Genomic DNA, 19,562 nt, shown 5'->3' with positions numbered 1-19,562 from the left:
CAGGAGGTACTTCCTGAACAGGTCATCCCAAGTGCAGACACCCCTTGGAGCCCCAGAAGCAGCTGGGATGAATAGCGGCTAATGGGCTGGACTGACCGGGACTGAAGGCAGGGTCCTGACTCAGTGTCCACATCTCACACGCTACAGCGATGCTCGGCCTCTCTCTCCTCATAAACTAGTCTTTAACCTTTTAAAAACATTATTTTTAAAACATTATAACAAGGACTGGCTTAAGGATCCCGGTTCGAGCCCCCGGCTCCCCACCTGCAGGGGAGTCGCTTCACAGGCGGTGCAGCAGGTCTGCAGGTGTCTGTCTTTCTCTCCCCCTCTCTGTCTTCCCCTCCTCTCTCCCTCTCTGTTCTATCCAACAACGATGACATCAATAACAACAATAATAACTACAACAATAAAAAAACAAGGGCAACAAAAGGGAATAAATGAATAAAACATTACTTTAAGACATTTATATTTAAAAACATTATTTTCTAATTTGATAAAATCGAGAGAAACTGATAAGGGGAGATAGAGGTGGAGAAAGAGACACCTGCTCCCCTCTGCAGGTGGGGACCAGAGGCTTGAACCCAGGTCCCTGAACATGGAATAAGCCACCAACCCTCTTTTTTTTTTTTTAATCCCTGTACCCTCTTGTTTTTATAATGCCAGGGTCATCAGTGCTTAAAGTACTCCCTGGACTCAATGAACATCCACTGAATTGAGGAAGGAATTAACATGTGAACTGGGGAAATGACGTCCGGTTGGGACTGACTCTTCCTCCACAGAACCAGTCTCTTACTTAGCCCGTCCCCTCTGAGTAGCCACCTCAGGGCTGCTGAGGAGACCGGGGCTCAGTTCTTGCCTCTGCACAGACTGGGGGAGGGGAGTTAATCCTCCAGACAGCAGAAGCAAAAGCAGCCCCTCTCCCCAGTGTTCCCCTCAGGAACAGCGTCTTTCCCCAGAGCACTTGTAGCTGAGGCGGGACCTAGAAGCAACTCTTTCTAGTGTGCCTGGCAGGGCTTAGCTCCACAGGGTTCAGCTGAGAAGCCATTCTGAGGTTCAAATCCCACTGTTGACACATTCTGGGTGTGTGGCGACCTGCCCCTGTAACCTGACCTCCCCACAGAGCAGCGGGCACAGAGCTGGGCACCTACAGACTGGCGACAGCACTTCTGCCACACTGTCCCACAGCAGGTGGTGCCGACAGGGAGCTGAGCCCAAGTGGACACTCCTGTGACAATGCCCTCACTCCGCTGCCACCCACTGCCCAGATCAGTGCCACGCAGACACCAGAAAGCCAAGACTGCTCTGGCGCACACGATGGTCCAGACCCAGGCTTGCCCGTCTGCCCCCGGGGGTGGGAGGCACAGAGGCGCCACCCCGGTCTGGGCAGCTCACACAGGGTGAGCGGCAGGGGCTAGGAAGACCCAGTGCTTTTTGGGTTTCGGTCTGGGGTGGGGGGTGGGGGCGAGCAAAAGCTCCCTGCACACTGTGACTCACCCAGGGCCGGGCCAGAAGTGCGGGCGATGTGTCTGGCTGACTTTGGCAGAGGCAGGAGGGCCTGATGTTTTCCAAAAGGAATGTGTCCCTCTCTGTCCTCTGGAGGTTGAGTCCAGCCCCACGGGAGGACCTTCCCAGCCACCTCACTCGGCCTCCTGGTCACCTCACCCTTTCTAGCCCACACCTCTTCCTCCTGTCAGGAAGTCCCAGTGGACTCCCCAAGGCCGCTGGCACCTCATCCCCTGCTTAGACCCCAGGGACCTGACCCACTTCCTTTTTCACCCGGCCCTCCCACCCTTGGAACGCTCCATCCGTCCAGCAAGCTTCCACACTCTCCCCTAGAACGGTCAGCTCCCCCCCCAGAGAGCCTTGTACCCCCTTCTCCAGCCTCCAGATACGATGTCTCCGAGGTCCCAGCCTGTCTCTCACTACTGATGTAACTGCAGACAGATTATCTAACCGCTCTTAGCTTCTGTTTCCTTCCACCAAATGGGCCCAAGTGACACTCAGACCTTAGGTTATGAATGGCTGAAAGGAGAGACTGCATGGACAGTGCCCGCAACGAGCTACTCACTGGTGGAACCCTCATTCCTGCCCAGCCCCAGGTTTTTATTCAACGTTTCATTTTCTCTGAGGATGTATCCTACACTACTCTTTCCTCCCTCTCCAAATACCCAACTCAGCAAGGAGCATTGAATGCTATAAAAACACTACAGTTAACAGGCTTTTGCAGCCATTTGCTTCGGGGAACTTCATGGGGGAGGGGGTGCAGATTCTGCCACTGTCTAACAAGACCCTGCACTGTAGCCACCACCCCCAGCCCCACCCGGGGAACCTGTAGCCCTGGCCCCTAGCCCCACCCCGGGGGCCTGTAGCCCTGGCCCCCAGCCCCACCCAGGGCCCCCGTAGCCCTGGCCCCCAGCCCCACCCAGGGCCAAGATGCTTTCAGCTCACAGGGCTTCCCTACTGGTGGTCCAGAGCCCCCTTGCAATTGCTGGCCAAACTCTCACAGCACTTCCTGGGGCCATTTGGAGCTCTGCTGGTGAACGCTCCAGTAGCCAGCCAGTTCCTCGGTGCAAAACGAGGAAAGAATCTGCCTCAGAGCAGAAGCATCCTGAACAGAGGGAACGGCTTCGAGCAGGACATCATTTCTCCTCTTACTCAGCTGCTGCGGAGACGCTCACCTCCCCTCCCGCCCCCCAACTAGGATTCCTGAGTGTCATCAGTGCGGTGCCACTGGGAGGGGCCTTCAAAGCCGTCTGGGCTACAAGTCCAGGCACACAGCCTAACGGAGCTTGCAGGCTCCCTCCCTGGCCGGGCCTCTCAGGAGCTTGTGGGGAGGCCAGTCAGCACTCTGGCCACTGCTCCCAGGGCCTGGCTCCCACTCTGCTCCGGGACTTTAGCCTGGCCACCTCCTCTTCCTGTACCACCAGGCCTGCCTCCCAGAGCCCCCAGGAGGGACAAGCAGGCCCCGTGCGCTGGCCTGCGGTGGGCCGGGAGTCACCCTGTGGGTGCTGGCCTGCAGTGGGTAGGGGTTACTCTGGGTGCTGGCCTGTTTGTCTGCGAGCAGCTCCAGGTTGGCCTGTAAGTCCTGGGTGGCTTTGCTCACTGAGGACGTGGGTCACCCCGGGCCCCATCTGCACAGCCGGCCGCCGGGTGTCTGGGCCACAGACCTCAGGGTGGGCAGGCAGGCAGCCAGCACGGGTCCCGGCTGGGCTGGGGGTGCAGGGGGGCCTAGTCCACTGCGCAGACCCCTCCCCACCATTAAGACTTCATGGCCGCCTGCATACCTCCTGGCCCAAGCGTCTGTCTGTCTGTCTGGCCCCTGAAGTGGAGGCAACCCCGCGTCTTTGTTTTCTGCGGAGTCTGCACGGCCGCTCTGTGCCTGAACCCGGCGCTCGCGGACCTGCGCAGAGCCCCCAACCCCCGCACCCCGCACCCCGCACCGCACGCACCCCCGGCCCCCACATGCCCGACCCGCAGACCCTGTGGCGCACACCGAGGGCAGCGAGCGGCCTGCGGAGCGAGCGCGGGACCCCGCGAGCCCGGGCCCGGACCCCCTATCGCCCCAGAACACAAACATCTGCCCCGAACCCCCCAAAACATCCGCCCCCGGACCCGCCAAACATCTGCCCTAAGAACACCCAAACGCCATCTGCCCCGGGCCCCCCAGACATCGGCCCCGGCCCCCCCCAGACATCTGCCCCGGGCCCCCCCAGACATCGGCCCCGGCCCCCCCCAGACATCTGCCCCGGGCCCCCCCCCAGACATCTGCCCCGGCCCCCCCAGACATCTGCCCCGAGCCCCCCAGACATCTGCCCCGGGCCCCCCCCCCAGACATCGGCCCCGGGCCCCCCCCCAGACATCTGCCCCGAGCCCCCCAGACATCGGCCCCGGGCCCCCCCCCAGACATCGGCCCCGGGCCCCCCCCCAGACATCTGCCCCGGCCCCCCCAGACATCTGCCCCGAGCCCCCCAGACATCTGCCCCGGGCCCCCCCCCCAGACATCGGCCCCGGGCCCCCCCCCAGACATCTGCCCCGAGCCCCCCAGACATCGGCCCCGGGCCCCCCCCCAGACATCGGCCCCGGGCCCCCCCCCAGACATCTGCCCCGAGCCCCCCAGACATCGGCCCCGGGCCCCCCCCAGACATCGGCCCCGGGCCCCCCCAGACATCTGCCCCGGCCCCCCCAGACATCGGCCCCGGGCCCCCCCCCCAGACATCTGCCCCGGGCCCCCCCAGACATCTGCCCCGAGCCCCCCAGACATCGGCCCCGAGCCCCCCCAGACATCGGCCCCGGCCCCCCCAGACATCGGCCCCGGCCCCCCCAGACATCGGCCCCGAGCCCCCCCCCAGACATCGGCCCCGAGCCCCCCAGACATCTGCCCCGGGCCCCCATCTGCGGCAGTGCCGAGCCCCCCGAAACATCTGCCCCGCTCAGGTCCCCTTTCAGAAGAGCTTCACAGTCCGTCCGTCTGTCCACCCCCACGGCCCGGGGCTCGCCCTCCCCTCCGCTCCTACCCGGGGTGGCGGGCCGGGGGCGCAGCGCGGCGAGCAGCACAGCTCCGAGCAGCAGCCGCCGGGCGCCGGGCTCCATGCTGCGGCCGGGCCCGGGGTCTCTGCGCGCCGACGAGGCGCCGCCCGGGGGAGGGGCGGGGAGGGGCGGGACGAGGGGGGCGCCCTCGCAGCCCCCGCCCCCGCAGCCCCCGCCCGCCGCCCCCGGCCCGCCGCCCCCGCCCCGCCGCCCCCCAGCCCCCGCCCCGCCGCCCCCGCCCCCGCAGCCCCCGCCCCGCCGCCCCCGCCCCCGCAGCCCCCGCCCCCGCAGCCCCCGCAGCCCCCGCCCCGCAGCCCCCGCCCCCGCCGCCCCCGCCCTCGCCGCCCCCGCCCCGCCGCCCCCGCCCCCGCAGCCCCCGCCCTCGCAGCCCCCGCCCCGCAGCCCCCGCCCCCGCCGCCCCCGCCCTCGCCGCCCCCGCCCCGCCGCCCCCGCCCCCGCAGCCCCCGCCCTCGCAGCCCCCGCCCCGCAGCCCCCGCCCCCGCCGCCCCCGCCCCGCAGCCCCCGCCCCGCCGCCCCCGCCCGCCGCCCCCGCCCCGCAGCCCCCGCCCCGCAGCCCCCGCCCGCAGCCCCCGTCCCGAGACGCCTCCGGCGAAAGTTCCCCCGCAGCGGCTGCGCCCCAAGGAGCCGCGGGCAGACCCCCCCCAAGACCCCGCACAGGACCCCTCCCCTTGTCCGCAGAAGCCCTCCCCTCCGTCAGGACCACCCACCGGCCTGGTGGGGAAGGGGCGAGGTCCCAACACTGGGAGAGACGCGAACCCTCGCAGGTCTCGCTGTCCCGGACCCGTGTGGGGCTAGAGCCTTGGCTGCCGGACCCTCGGCCGACATCACTGCTCAGCCTGGGAGCCGGCGCCCGATGGAAACACCCAGGGAAGGCAAAAAGGGCGCTCGCCGGGCTGGAGTCACGGCCCAGGGGAGCCGCCGCGGGCCGCCAAGTCCCGGGCCCGGGCGCCCCCGAAACATCTGCCCCGGCAAGGACCCCGCGGGCCGCCTGAGTCCTGGGGTCCAGTGGGGCCTGGGTGCCCAGAGGCCCTGCAGGTAAAGACAGGTGTCCACGCCAGAACTGGTCGAATAAAAACACCACGAAACTGTCATAGTGTTATCAGTGTCCACCAGTCTACTGCTATTTTTCAGAAATAAATACCATGTTTTCTTTCTTTCGAAAATGCTTTTCTTCCTAGCTTGCCTTCAGTAAGTCTTCCCTTGCTTCTGCATCGAGGCCGTGGGCCGGGTTCTTGGCGACGTCAAGGCGGCAGAGCCCCGGTGCGGTCGCCCACTGGCACTCCCGGTTGGCCTGGCCAGGGCCGGCAGCCTCCTTGGGCGCCTCACTGCGCTCTGGGACGCATTTTCTGGTGTGGCCCGTGCCGCAGGCCACGGGTCGCCCCAGGCTTCTTATCCGCACAGGGCCCGATGAGCTGCAGCTCGAGCTAAGTGGCCCTCCGTCTCCCTTGGAGCAGCCCACATGTGCAGCTGCTGCTTTTCAGCCTGTTTGTTAACAAGACTCCAGCTAAGCTCTGGCTTATGCTGGTGCTGGGAGTTGAACCTGGGACGTCCGGGTACCTCAGGCACGAAAGTCTAGCGCACAGCTGCTGCCACCCTCCCTAGCCTGACACAGGGCGGTTCTCAAGCTGTCCCCAGCTGGCTCCTCTCTCTCCATGTGCTGGCCACGGGTCCCGCCGAGGGCCTCAGCTCTCCAGCGAAACTCAGGCGGTGTTCCAAGGAACCCCCCCACCTGGGAAGCCTTGTCTGTCAGAGGAGAGACTTGCCGTGATGTCAGGTGGCTGGTTTCTGCCCTGCTTGGCAGAGACTCGCCAAGACTGATGAAGCGACACCCCTGCGGTCGGTCGGGATCCTGGAGCCGGTCCTTGCTCTTCCTCCTGTGTGCGCTCCACACGGTGTCGGCCCCACAAAGGCACTGTTATGTGCGGCAAACCTCGGGGCTCGTTCTGGATAACGAATCACCCAGCTCAGGCTGAGTCTAGGTCTGGGATTGAGAGCTGAGTTACAACTCCAGCCCCGCAAGTCACTGAGCTGTTTGTCCTTGAGCTAGTCTCTTCTGACAGACAAGCTCTGGCTTCCTCCCTCACTGTGTGCTTGGGGCCTCCCGAGTTTAGCCAGCTCTTCCCTGGCTCTGGGGCTCAGCAGCCTTTCCAGCAGGAGGGTCCCCAGGAGCAACGCCATGGCCACTACAGCCAGGCTTGGGGCTACAGCAAAGCACGGGGGGAGGTAAGACGGGGGACTAACTAGATGCCAGCTGGGGCAGGAGGATGGAAAGAGAAACACGGCCAGCCAGTCCTCGCCCAAAGCAAATACACAGAGCCAGGTGGAGGTGCTCCTGGTCGAGCGCACGGTACAGTATGCAAGGATCTGGCTTCAAGCCCCCGGTCCCCACCTGCAAGGGGAAAGCTTCACAAGTGGTGAAACAGGGCTGCAGGTGTCTCTCACCCTATCACCCCTCTCCCCCGTTTCTTGCTGTCTCTATCCAATAAATAAAGATAATACAAAATAATAATAAAAGAAGGGGGGAACCAGATGCCAGTGTCAAGGTTCGGCTTCGCGTCTTCTAGGTGCAGGACCGGAACAGTCAGCCAAGATGAACTGTCTCTCTCGTGCTGATGCCACAGGATGTGTTTTTGGTTCCTGTCACCAGGGCACCACTGCTCTGGGCAGAGGTTGTTTTTTTTGGGGGGGTAGTTGGTGTAAACGTACTAAAGCTTACCCCGGTGCAGTACAAGTTGGACTTGAAGTTGGGCTGTGCACACGGCAAAGCAAGCACACTGTCCAAGTAAGCTGTCTTACCGGCCCAATTCCGGAGTATTTTATGCCTGGTCCATCTGTCTCACACTGCGGACAAATACAAGCCGGGAAGACTTCTGGGTGCTTCCCAAGGTTCTTCCCTTCTCCCTTTTGTTGGAGGGCACTTACCCAGAGGAAACCAATGCTCATGTTCAGCCCCAAACCTGCACTAGAAGACTGTGTATGAGCATGTATAAATAAATTGTTTATTGAGTGGGACAGATGCCAGGGAGCTGAGTGGTGGCACACCCAGTTAAGTGCACTTAAGTCTTTAATTTTTTAAAACATTTTTGTATTATCTTTATTGGACAGAGACAGCCAGAAATTGGGAAGAATGGGTATGTAGACAGACAGACACCTGCAGCCCTGCTTCACCACTCGTGAAGCTTTCCCTCTGCAGGTGGGCACTGGGGGCTGGAACCCAGGACCTTGAGCACTAACATGTGTGCTTAACCAGGTGCGCCACCACCCAGCCCCTAGCTTTTAATTTTTTTAACTTTTAAAAAATAAATTTATGTGGTCCGGGAGGTGGCGCAGTGGATAAAGCACTGGACTCTCAAGCATGAGGTCCTGAGTTCAAGCCCCGGCAGCACATGGACCAGAGTGATGTCTGGTTCTTTCTCTCCTATCTTTCTCATCAATCAATCAATCAATCAATAAATAAATAAAATTTATAGGGGTTTGGGCGGTAGTGCAGCGGGTTAAGCTCACATGGCACGAAGTGCAAGGACTGGCGTAAGGATCCCGGTTCGAGCCCCCGGCTCCCCACCTGCAGGGGAGTCGCTTCACAGGCGGTGAAGCAGGTCTGTAGGTGTCTGTCTTTCTCTCCCCCTCTCTATCTTCCCCTCCTCTCTCCATTTCTCTCTGTCCTATCCAACAATGACGACAACAATAATAACTACAACAAGGGTAACAACAAGGGCAACAAAATGAGAAAAATGGCCTCCAGGAACAGTGGATTTGTACTGCAGGCACCGAGCCTCAACAATAACCCTGGAGGCAAAAAAAATAAACTTGTTAATATTAACATTTCATTTACTTACTAATGAGAAAGATAGGAGAGAAAGACCCAGACATCACTCTAATACATGTGCTGCCGGGGATTGAACTTGGGACCTCATGCTTGAGAGCCCAGTGCTTTATACAAAGTGCCACCTCCGGGACCACTTTTTTTTTTTTTTTTTTTGCCTCCAGGGTTATCACTGGGGCTCAGTGCCTGCACTACAAATCCACTACTCTTGGAGGCCATTCTATCCTTTTTGTTGCCCTTGTTGTTTATTGATGTCGTCGTTGTTGGATAGGACAGAGAGAGATGGAGAGAGGAGGGGAAGACAGAGAGGAGGAGAGAAAGACAGACACCTGCAGACCTGCTTCACCGCCTGTGAAGCGACTCCCCTGCAGGTGGGGAGCCGGGGACTCGAGCCGGGATCCTTACACCAGTCCTTGCGCTTTGCACCACATGCACTTAACCTGCTGCACTACCACCCGCCCCCCCAAACTTTTTTTAAATCATATTTATTTATTGGATAGAGACAGCCATAAATAGAGAGGGAAGCGGGGAGACAGAGGGAGACAGACAGACAGACACAACAAAGGACCTGTGCAAGGATCTGGGTTTGAGCCTCCTGCTCCCCACCGGCAGGAAGAGGCTTCATGAGTGATGAAGCAGGTCTGCAGGTGTCTATCTCTGTCTCCTCTCTCAATTTCTCTATTCTATTCAATAAAATGAAAAAAAAAAAAAAAAAAGCCACCAGGAGCAGTGGATTATAGTATCGGCACTGAGCCCCAGAAATAACCAAGGCAAAAAAAAAAAAGCCAGAACCCTGGCCCAGCTCCGGCGTGTGGTGCTGGAGATTGAACCTGGGGCCGCAGAGCCTTAGTTACATAAATCTTTTGCAGAACCATTATGCCATCTCCTAAGCCCAAAGGCTTCCTTTAAAGCAAAGGTGGGGAACCTTTTCTCTGTCAAGGACCGTACAAAATTATCAACTTAAAAATCGGTGCTTTATGTTGCTACGCAGAAGTCCCGGCTGCCTTGGCAGGGCCAGAACAAAGGGCTTCTCGGGACTCTCAGGACCAGGCATTTCTTCCCTACTTCTTCTCCAGCTGGAGCAGGCAACAGGGCCCAGGAGGCTCAGCGCAGGGCGTGTGACTGAGGCAGCCTGCAGCAGGGGTCACCAGTGGTGCCTCTCTATTTAGCTGGTCACCGCAGGATCAGGAAGGCGAGTTGACCTGAGGTACCATGTTGTAAGTGGGGACAGCAGAGCTGGGCTCAAAGTGGGAGGACTCAGTGGCCAGAGTCGTGTTCCCCACCTAGCCCGTGGAGCTAGGGGAAGGGGCGCTGGCTGCTCCCAGAGGGCTCCTCCAACCTGGAGTCACGGCTCTGCTGAGGAAGGGGCTGAGCCAGAAGGGGGCTTCTGCACTCCCGTTTTGCTCCACCCGAGGTTGCTCCCAGGCCTTGCCTCCTGTTCCTGAAAGCTAGATGAGGTATTGTCTGTTCTCTGGTACCTGATATTCCCAGCCGAGTAAGACTAGGACAAGTCCCTGGCAACAGCCCTCACTCACCCCAGACTGGAGACAGCACAGGTAGGAAGCTACTCGGCAGGTGCAGACCCTTTCTGGGTTCATCTGGGGCTCTAACAGGCCAGGTTGCTGTGTCCAGGTGGCCCAGCTCTAAGAGGCTGGCCAGAGCCCACAGTGAAGCAGCAACAAAGAGACAGGCCTTTTTGCTTAGGGTAGACTTAAAAAAATAGACCAGCGGGGGTCGGGCGGTGGCGCAGTGGGTTAAGCGCATGTGGCGCAAAGCGCATGGACCGGCGTAAGGATCCCGGTTCGAGCCCCCGGCTCCCCACCTGCAGGGGAGTCGCTTCACAGGCGGTGAAGCAGGTCTGCAGGTGTCTATCTTTCTCTCCCCTTCTCTGTCTTCCCCTCTCTCCATTTCTCTCTGTCCTATCTAACAATGAATTGCGTCAACAAGGGCAATAATAATAACCACAACGAAGCTACAACAAGGGCAACAAAAGGGGGGAAAAATGGCCTCCAGGAGCGGTGGATTCATGGTGCAGGCACCGAGCCCAGCAATAACCCTGGAGGAGGAAAAAATTAAAAAAATAAAAAAATAGACCAGCATTTTGAAAGAGAAGGGAGACAGTATCATGTGAGCTAAGTTCTATTCTGTAAAATACACACTGGGTGTGAAGATGCAGTGTTTCTGGGGCCAAGTAAGCGCACATGGTACTCAAGCACAAGGACCGAGCAAGGATCTGGGTTTGAGAGCCCGGCTCCCCACCTGCAGGGCAGACACTTCACAAGTGGTGAAGCAGGTCTGCAGATGTTTCTCTCTTCCTCTCCTCTCTCAATTTCTCTCTGTCCTATCCAATAAAATGGGGGGGGGGGGGGTTACCAGGATCAGTGGATTTACAGTGGCGGCCCTGAGCCCCAGCAATAACCCTGGAAGCAAGATGCAGACACCACTGCACTAACCTGAAGTCATCCTGGAGCCGGCTCTGCCTCCCAGACCCTGGCCTGCATCCCAAACACAGCCCTGCCTGCTTGGCCCCTCCCCACCGGTCCATCCTCTCCAGCCTCCTTCCAGGAACCCCAGTCAAAGCCCTTGACCCTTCAGCCAGATCCTAGGAAGAGGCGCGCGCCCCGGTGAGCACAGCCTTGTGCTGAGCCTGGGATGGAAGCAAGGGTGTTGGGAGAGCCGGCAGAGTGCAGAGGAAGGCAGGCTGTGACAAGGGTTCAGAGGGCAGGTGAGCCAAGCCTTGCTGCAGGTGTAGGACAGTGGCTTTTCACATGAGCCTTGCTGGGACACACATCCCTAATGGAACAGTGCAGAAGGTACGAAGGGCCCTTTGCTGCAAACATCTGCCCGTCGATATATTTCTGTGTGAATCTATCTATATATATTGCCCCTATCCATCTTTCACAGGCCTGTTCAGTGACACTTACCAAAGCCCAGGACTCATCTCACTCTGATGACACTTTGCAGGTCTCGGCTTCTGAAGCCTGACCCTCCGTAGCAGGAGCCGAGTCTGATGTGCCCTCTCTGCTTCGCCCTCAGCCTACCCCAGCGCACTGTCAACAGGTTCACGGAAGATGTTTTCTGAGCAGATGCAGTTCACAGGCGTGGCGCCTGGGGCGCGGTCCGAATGCCGGACCCACGGCACACGGCAAGTTGAGAGGTAGGATTCGGACATACTCCTCCCGAGAGGCTCCCGCCGACCTGTTCTACAGTTTCCAAACTGGACAAGGCTCCTGGACATGGGCTGAGGAACAAGGCTGAGTTTCAGGAAGGTTCTGGGAGTCTATGAATGAAGAAGCGAGCCATGACTTCTGAAACTAACCTGTAGAAAAAGACCTCCATAAATTTATTTGGATAGAGACAAAGAGAAGTTGAGGGGGAGACAGAGAAGACAGTGAGACACCTGCAGCCCAGCTTCACCGCTTGTGAAGCTTTTCCCCCTGCAGGTGCAGACTGGGGCTTGAACCCAGGTCTTTGAGCACTGTAATGTGAGCACTCAACCAGGTGCATCCCCATCTGGCCTGCAAGGCCTCACTTTCATGCTTCCCCAAGCATGGCCTTTTCTTAGGGCATAGGAGTCAGGCTGAAGGCTCACGTCTGACCGACAGACTCGACTCGAGGGGCAATGGCAAAGCCTGTGCTGCCGCCTCCCCACGGGGCCTGTGGCAGGTGTCTATCACACGCTGAAAACTCCTCCGCCACCCACATTATGCCGCAGGAGGCCAAGGCAGAGGAGGGTTCACTTGGACACTAAGGAGAAGACAGGACTGCCCAGCCTCAGGCTGCTTCATCTACACAGCAGGATGACAGGGAGCTGCAGCATGAATGTTCTGAGCCGTGGTTCCCACTCCCCCACCTTCAGTCCTGCTGCAGGACTGCCGTCTAGGTGTCAGCTGTCTCCAAGCAGACCGCTAGCCAGCCACAGGGAAGAGGGACGCTGAGCAAGGCACTGGGGAGGCGCCGGATGCCAGGCACGCAAACACAACACCGCTGTGACCTTCACCGCGGCCATCTGCGAGGATGGCACAGAATTCTCATCCCTGCGGTTCACCCGTTCAGTCCGCACACCAACTAGCAATCCCGACTCCTCTGGGGATGCTGCGACTCACAGTGGTGGTGCTAGGGTGCCGGCACTCTAGCTGGGACTTCACTGCCAGGTCTGACCTGTGCCCTGGGCCGGGTGGGGCCAGGTCAGCCCGCCAGGTGCTCTCTGACCCCTTCTCACCAGGGTCTCTTGCCCTGTGCCTCACACCCCCCCCCCCCTTGACTCCATCCTGTCTCAGCCCTGCTGAGCACAATAGGCCTCTTGTACTGCCGGCCCCCGCCTGGCTCAGACCCGCTCCCAAGGCCAGTCTGTTTTTCCAGGCTCTGGCAGGTCTCCCCACCCGCCACCCACCCACCGAGCTGAGCGGCAGCCACAGTGCCTAACTCCCAAACTGCCTGCATTTCCTCCTCCCCCGCCTCTTCCCCAAAGCTGCGGTTCAGCCCTAGGGCCTTCTCACCCGCGCACACTGCCTGGCTGGACTCAGACACCGCTCCCAGCCCTCCCTGCAGCCTGGGTCTACCAAGTAAGAGAAAACAAAATTAAATTCTCAGTAAAAGACGACACGAGCTGTGTGATAAGGACAAGAGGATTCGCTCCAAAGAGTCATTCTTTTTTCCTCCTCCATTTTCTTTTTTGCCAGTGTTACTGCTGGGCTGTGTCTGCACAACTGTGCCACTCCCGGTGGACTCTCCTCTGTGTTACACAGAGGGTAAGGAACCCAGGAGGCCTTGCAGAGCACCCAGCTAAGCACACATACCACCATGCATAAGGATCTGGGTTCAAGCTCCCGTACCCGACCTGCAGGGAGGACACTTCATGAGCAGTGAAGCAGGTCTGCAGGGGTCTTTCTCTTTGCCTATCACCCCATCCCTCTCAATTTCTCTGTCCTATCAAATAAAAATAAAACAGAAAGAAAAAGGCTGCCACGGTCCAGGAAGTGGCGCAGTGGATAAAGCACTGAGCTCTCAAGCACGAGGTCCCGAGTTCAATCCCCGGCAGCACATGCACCAGAGTGATGTCTGGTTCTCTCTCTCCATCCTTTCTCATTAATAAATAAAACAAAGAGTGAGTCGGGTGGTAGCGCAGCGGGTTATGCGCAGGTGGTGCCAAGCACAAGGACCGGCGTAAGGATCCAGGTTCAAGTCCCCGGCTCCTCACCTGCAGGGGAGTCACTTCCCAGGCGGTGAATCGGGTCTGCAGGTGTCTGTCTCTCTCTCCCCCTCCTTTTTCCATCACTCTGTCCTATCCAACAACGATGACATCAACAACAATAACGACAAGAGGTAATAAATAAATAAATAAATATTAAAAATAAATAAATGAAAGGAAGAAAGAAAGGGGGGGAGGGGGGGGAGGTAAGAGGCAGCCAGGAGCTGTGGATTTGTAGTGCCTGGTAAAGAAAGGAGGAAAAGAGAGGAAGAAACCAAGGAGAAACAGCAGAGCGCCACTTCTCCCGTGCAAGTGCCTGGCGTAGCCAGGGCCCAACCCTAAGTGCTCAAGCACAGTCAAGCGTGCACAGTACCCGGCCAGTGATCTCTGGCCCACCTGAGTCCTCAGTCATTGAGCGCACTGTCAAGACCAAGCAAACCACAACGGGCGTGCTGGAGGCCCCAGGGCTCTCCACGAGAGTCCACAAAGCCAGTGGGACCCAAAAGCCCACAGATCCAGGAGCTTTTCCACACCACCACCAAGGGCTCATTTTCAGGTCGATAATTGTGTTCGGCTCGTGACTGATGCTAGAAATATGTAAATGGCCCTTGGAAAAAATAAGGTTCCCCACCCTGCCACAGAGGAAGAGATGTCTGTATGATCATCAGTCCTAGGTCCCAAAGCTTAAGTAGATTTTTATTCCTAATGCGAGAGTCAAACAGGGACCGAGATACACCTGCAGCCCTGCTCCACTGCTCTCAAAGCCTCCCCCTGCAGGTGTGGACTGGGGTACTGACCTGGGTCCTTGTGCCCTGTGAACACATGCTCTGCCGCGGCCCACTCGGCCCCAACGCACTCAGATATTGGGATCTTTCTGCGGCCCAGCACTCAGCCCCCCACCGCACTTAGACATTATGATCTCTCTTAAGTCACATTAAAATTTTCCCCAGGGAGTTGGGCGGGTTAAGTGCATGTGGCGCAAAGCACAAGGACCGGTGGAAGGATCCCAGTTGGAGCCCCCGGCTCCCCACCTGCAGGGGAGTGGCCTCACAGGTGGTGAAGCAGGACTGCAGGTGTCTGTCTTTCTCTCCCCCTCTCTGTCTTGCCCTCCTCTCTCCATTTCTCTCTGTCCCAACAATAACATCAATTACAATAATAACTACTACAACAATAAAAATCAAGGGCAACAAAAAGAAAAAATAAATATAAATAATTTCCCCCCTATTTGTGCTAGGCATTTACATATTTCTTCTCCTTACAATCACCTAAGAAAGCAGCCCTTGAAACTTGCAGGGTTAGGATTTGAACCAGAACTAGTTCTAAATGCCAAGCTCTTAAGCTCTCAAATGAGCCTATGCTAAGAAACAGAACTTGATTTTAGGAGAGAGGAACTCCCCACCCCCAGCAAGTATGCAAATCTCTTTCCCTGAAGGTAAAACTTAACTGCAGATAAAGATGGTGGGCAACTGGAAGGATAAGCAAATGGGAAGGAAATATTCTCAGAAAGCAAAAAAATTACCAGGTCAGTTGTAAATTTCACCTTTCCAGAAGCCAATAGCTGGACCTGATGACTGATTCTACAAGACAATCACAAGCAGAATCATTTTCTAAACTAGGAAGTACAAGAGACACCTTACTGCTCATCTCAACTGGAGAAAAACATGTCATTTCTGGACAAGAAGGAAGTAGGCAAATTCTTTTTTACTTCATAAAAAAAGGCAGCAGGTGTATCCAGGTTATCCAGGTGGTATCCAAAGGCCTCTTACAGGCAAGTCTCTTTGTTTTTCCCTCCAGGGTTATTGCTGGGCTGGGTGCCTGCACCACGAATCCACCGCTCCTGGAGGCCATTTTTTCCCCCCTTTTGTTGCCCTTGTTGTTGTAGCCTCATTGTGGTTATTATTATTGCCATTGTTGATGTCGTTCGTTGTTGGATAGGACAGAGAGAAATGGAGAGGAGGGGAAGACAGAGAGGGGGAGAGAAAGATAGACACCTGCAGACCTGCTTCACCGCCTGGGAAGTGACTCCCCTGCAGGTGGGGAGCTGGGGGCTTGAACTGGGATCCTTATGCCAGTCCTTGTGCTTTGCGCCACGTGCGCTTAACCCATTGCACCACACCGCCTGACCCTGCAAGTCTCCTTTGACAGCTGTCCCTTTCATGTCATGGGGGCAGATGCAGTTCCTTCTGAATGTAACCCCCTCCTCGAGCCTCTCTGCACTCCGCCCTTCCTTGGGCTCAGTAAGGCAAGGCTCCTATCTGTTTCTTTAATTTTGTTTATTTTTATTTATTGGATAGAGACAGTCAGAAATCAAGAGGAAGGAAGAGACAGAGAGGGAAAGAGACAAAGACACCTGCAGGCCTGCTTTACCACTCCCAAAGCTCTCCCCCTGCAGGTGGGGACCGGGGGCTGGAACCTGAGTCCCTGGGCATTGCAACATGTGCGCCCAACCAGGTGCGCCACCACCTGGCCCCTAAGGCTCAAGTCTTTGCCCTCAGATTGTGAGCTGATGTCTGCGTCTCTCCTACTCAGTGACTGACTAAACTCCAAGCAACAGAGATAGCAGAGTTACAAAAAAGTCACGTGGGGCGGGAGTGGACAGCATAATGATCGTGCAGAGAGACTCTCATGCCTGTGGCTCCAAAGTCCCCGGTTCTGTCCCCTTTACACCACCGTAAGCCAGAGCTGAGCAGGGCTCTGCCAGAAGAAAACAAGTTGCGTGTATGACACACTTCTAGCATACTGTGGTGCCCACTGGGGCTCACTCAGCTGCCAGATGTCCGTATCCAATAGAGGTCCTCCTGCCTGGAGCTCAAAAGTATAATCAAGAGGCTGAGAAATTTACTTTTTAAAACTTGTTTCTAGTAGCATCTCAAACTCCCCCAAATGGGAAAAGGCAAAATGGCCTTGCTGGGCATGAATACGGATTAGTACACCTTTACTTTTTTTCACTTATAAAGATCAATCAGGGGCGCTCCGGGGCTCGAGCGTCCTCTCCCCGCCTCCAGCCCGGGTGGCCCGTCGGTGCCCTCGGCGGCAGCCAGTCTGCATGGAGTCCCTGTGTGGGGACGCAGGCCCCCTGAACTGCGCCCGGGGGGTTGAGAGAGAGCGAGGCAGTGGGCGTGTGGCACTGCAGACCCCAGGCCTCCCCGCGTCCCACACCTGCCCGGACACCTGCCGCCCTCGCCTGCTGTGGGGCTGAGGGCCTGGCTGCGCCCGCGGCGCCCGAGAAGGAGCTGCTGGTCAGTGATGGTCCATATGCCTCATCTGGAGCACCCCTGGCCAGGGATGACGAAAAGAATTTGTGGAGCATGCCCACGACGTGCCCCACACAGAGGCGGATGATGACAGGATCCTGTGCGACTTAATCGTCGTTCAGAATCAGCAGGCCAAAGACTCAGGAGTGGCAAGAACTCAACTATGACATCTACACCTTGCGACAGATTCAAAGGGAAACGAGAAACAGATGGAAACGCATTTTAGAAGATCTGGGCTTTCAGAAGGAAGCAGACTCGTCAGTGACAAAACCCAGCACCATTAGTGGTTCTAAAAACACAAGGAAAGCTCGAGAGATATTGCTAAGACTGGCGGAAGAGACTAGTACCTTTCCAACGAGCTGGGAACTCTGAGAGACACCGTTGCGGTGGGCCAGCTCATCGCTCGATGCAGCAGCAGGAGAGTTCTTTAAAACTGCCAGTCGGACTTACCCCAAGAAACCTGGCATCCCCTGCTTGGCAGAAAGAGCTGCTCGCCCTTCCATATTCAAGTCCCTGGGGAAAGGCTAGGAGGCAGAAATGGAGTCTTCCACTGGAAAATGCAGCAGCCAACCCCAATTGGACAAATGTCTATGGAAGGTTGTAAACACGCTGAGGGCGTGTCAAGTGCAAAATGATCCTGAACCCTCCCAGAACCAAGAGTTTGGACATCTGGTCTTCATGAGGGAGCTATATGGTTCCTTCTTGAAATGTTCCGATTGCACTGACGCACCCCGGTGATCTTCCTTCAGTGGGTCAGTGGGGTCATCCGTTCATGTGATTAGAGTCCAAGACCCTATTGCTGCCTTTTCGTTTCTGTGGCACAATAACCTCTAACCCTTTGGGATTAGGATAGGATACTCCACTGAATAGAACAATGAGGTTAATAGAGAAAGCTATACTAGAACTCAAATGTGTATTACCAATGTTTAAACAGTTGTTACATGACATAGACCAATGCCAGACATTGCGTGGCTTTTCTTTGATTTGGAAGAGCTTTTCAGAGCCTTGGGAAACTCAAGGACATCATTTTGAAGATCGCTTCCGGTTATTCAGTAGGACAGATGTAGCAGTGGGAGTGTCTAGGAGTAAATAAATAAACCGCAGGTAGAATGAGCCCAAGCACAGTTTCTGCAGCTACATTCTGTTGTAGTAAATTCTTAGTATTCCTGATATTGTTACATTTTGTTCTTGCATATTATATTGTCGACTTCTATTCTGCAAGCCCTTGATGCCTGATCCAGGTTAGAATCTCCACTGCTTTCTCTTCTCTTTAATAGGTTTCTGGCTTTTCAGCTGGGAATTGCAGCTGCAACACAGCGTCTGCAGTAGACTTGCAGCTCTGCAGCCAGAGCTGAACTTTGGTTCTGCAGGTCATCGCTGAACTTCATTCTCTCTGAGGATGTTTTTCAAAACGGAGCAGTGCCGCCCACAGAGCCGGTTTCTAGCCACAGCTCGGGAAGTCCAGACGCAAAAGTTACTTGCCAATTAGGCAAGGAGTCTGACGAGAAGTAGTGATCTATTTTTCTGAAAAGACTTTTAAGACATTTTTGGATTCATCAGTCCCAGTAGGAGACTGCTGACAACGACGGCAATAATTTTGTCTTTTACACATTTGGCTCGTGACTTCAGGCCAGCTTCAAAAGCAGCTTGTACAGGACACCTGGAAATCCCCACATCTTGACTAGCACTTGCCGATGATGCTGACAATGTCAGTTACAGGGGATGCATATTCTCCGTTTATTCATACACTGCAGACCAATTTAGCTGGTTTCAGGGAAATCTTTCTTAGTTTATTAAGCTAAAGGCTTTATTTTTTTATACTTGGTGCTAATCCTCATCTCATGTGGTTTAAAATTAGCATTCAGATATTTCCCCCTCACATCTGTAAGCTCTTGAAGAATAAATATAAGCAGGAAACAATAACATCAACAAACAATAAAATAATCTTTTGAAAACCATAAAAAAAATAATAAATCAGGGGTAGGTAGCACAATGGTTATGCAAACAGACTCATACCTGAGGCTCCAAGGTCCCAGGTTCAGTCCCCCATACCACCATAAGCAAGAGCTGATTAGTGCTCTGGTAAAAAAAAAAAAAAAAAAAAAAAATTAATTAAAAATGTTTAAAAAAGCAGTAAGAAGGCAATAGGGAGGAACCATGGAGGAGAGGAAGCCTGTACTAACAAGCCGTGCCACAGAAGAGCCTCACTCCGTGGTTTAGGGGCTGCTTTGAAGTCTAGACAAGGTCAGTTGTTTTATTTAAGAATTAATCGCAGCCAGGTGGTGGCACACTGGGCTAAGGACACATTACAATGTGCAAGGACCTGGGTTCAACCTGGGGGGAGGGGGAGCTTCATGTGTGGTGACGAGGGCCTGCAGGTGTGTCTCTTTCCTTCCCTCAAGTTCTGTCTCTATCCTATCAATCTATCGATCTAGTTTAAAAAACAAACTGTCTCATCAAAAGAGATGGAGAGACAAACAGAAAACTACCTGGATATAAGGCACCAGGTACTGAACTCAGGCTCTCAGGCAGGCAAGTCCTGTGTTTTGCCTGACGAGACACTTTTCAATCCTCAGTGGGAACTCTGCAAACTCTCTGGAGCTCACCCCGGCAGTGGGAAGAGGCTTTACCCAGGCTCAAGACCTGGGAAGGCAAAGCAAAAGCACTTTGTCCTTAGGACAAAACAGAAGTGACCACGAGTCCAGGGACTTCAGTTTACTTCCAGTGGAAGAAAGAAGACTTAAAG

The 19,562-nt window shown here is 56.1% G+C and overlaps 1 protein-coding gene and 1 pseudogene across 1 annotated transcript in view; one reads left to right on the top strand and one right to left on the bottom strand.

Annotated features, from left to right (window-relative positions):
- The window catches only part of MRC2 (mannose receptor C type 2), a 60,052-nt gene extending 55,412 nt beyond the window's left edge, over positions 1–4,640 (bottom strand). Inside the window, exon 1 of the mRNA XM_060202519.1 lies at positions 4,515–4,640. Coding sequence (XP_060058502.1) covers positions 4,515–4,590 — 76 coding nt within the window. The 5' untranslated portion in view covers positions 4,591–4,640. The remainder of the gene's footprint in view (positions 1–4,514) is intronic.
- A 3,035-nt stretch (positions 4,641–7,675) lies between these two features.
- On the top strand, positions 7,676–17,344 carry LOC103117592 (melanoregulin-like; annotated as a pseudogene).
- The last annotated feature ends 2,218 nt before the right edge of the window (positions 17,345–19,562 follow it).

Source organism: Erinaceus europaeus, chromosome 12, assembly GCF_950295315.1.
Source record: "Erinaceus europaeus chromosome 12, mEriEur2.1, whole genome shotgun sequence".
NCBI classification, from domain to species: Eukaryota; Metazoa; Chordata; class Mammalia; order Eulipotyphla; family Erinaceidae; genus Erinaceus; species Erinaceus europaeus.
The sequence above is the reverse complement of the archived record's forward strand: the minus strand, read 5'-3'. Positions and strand labels throughout refer to the sequence as shown.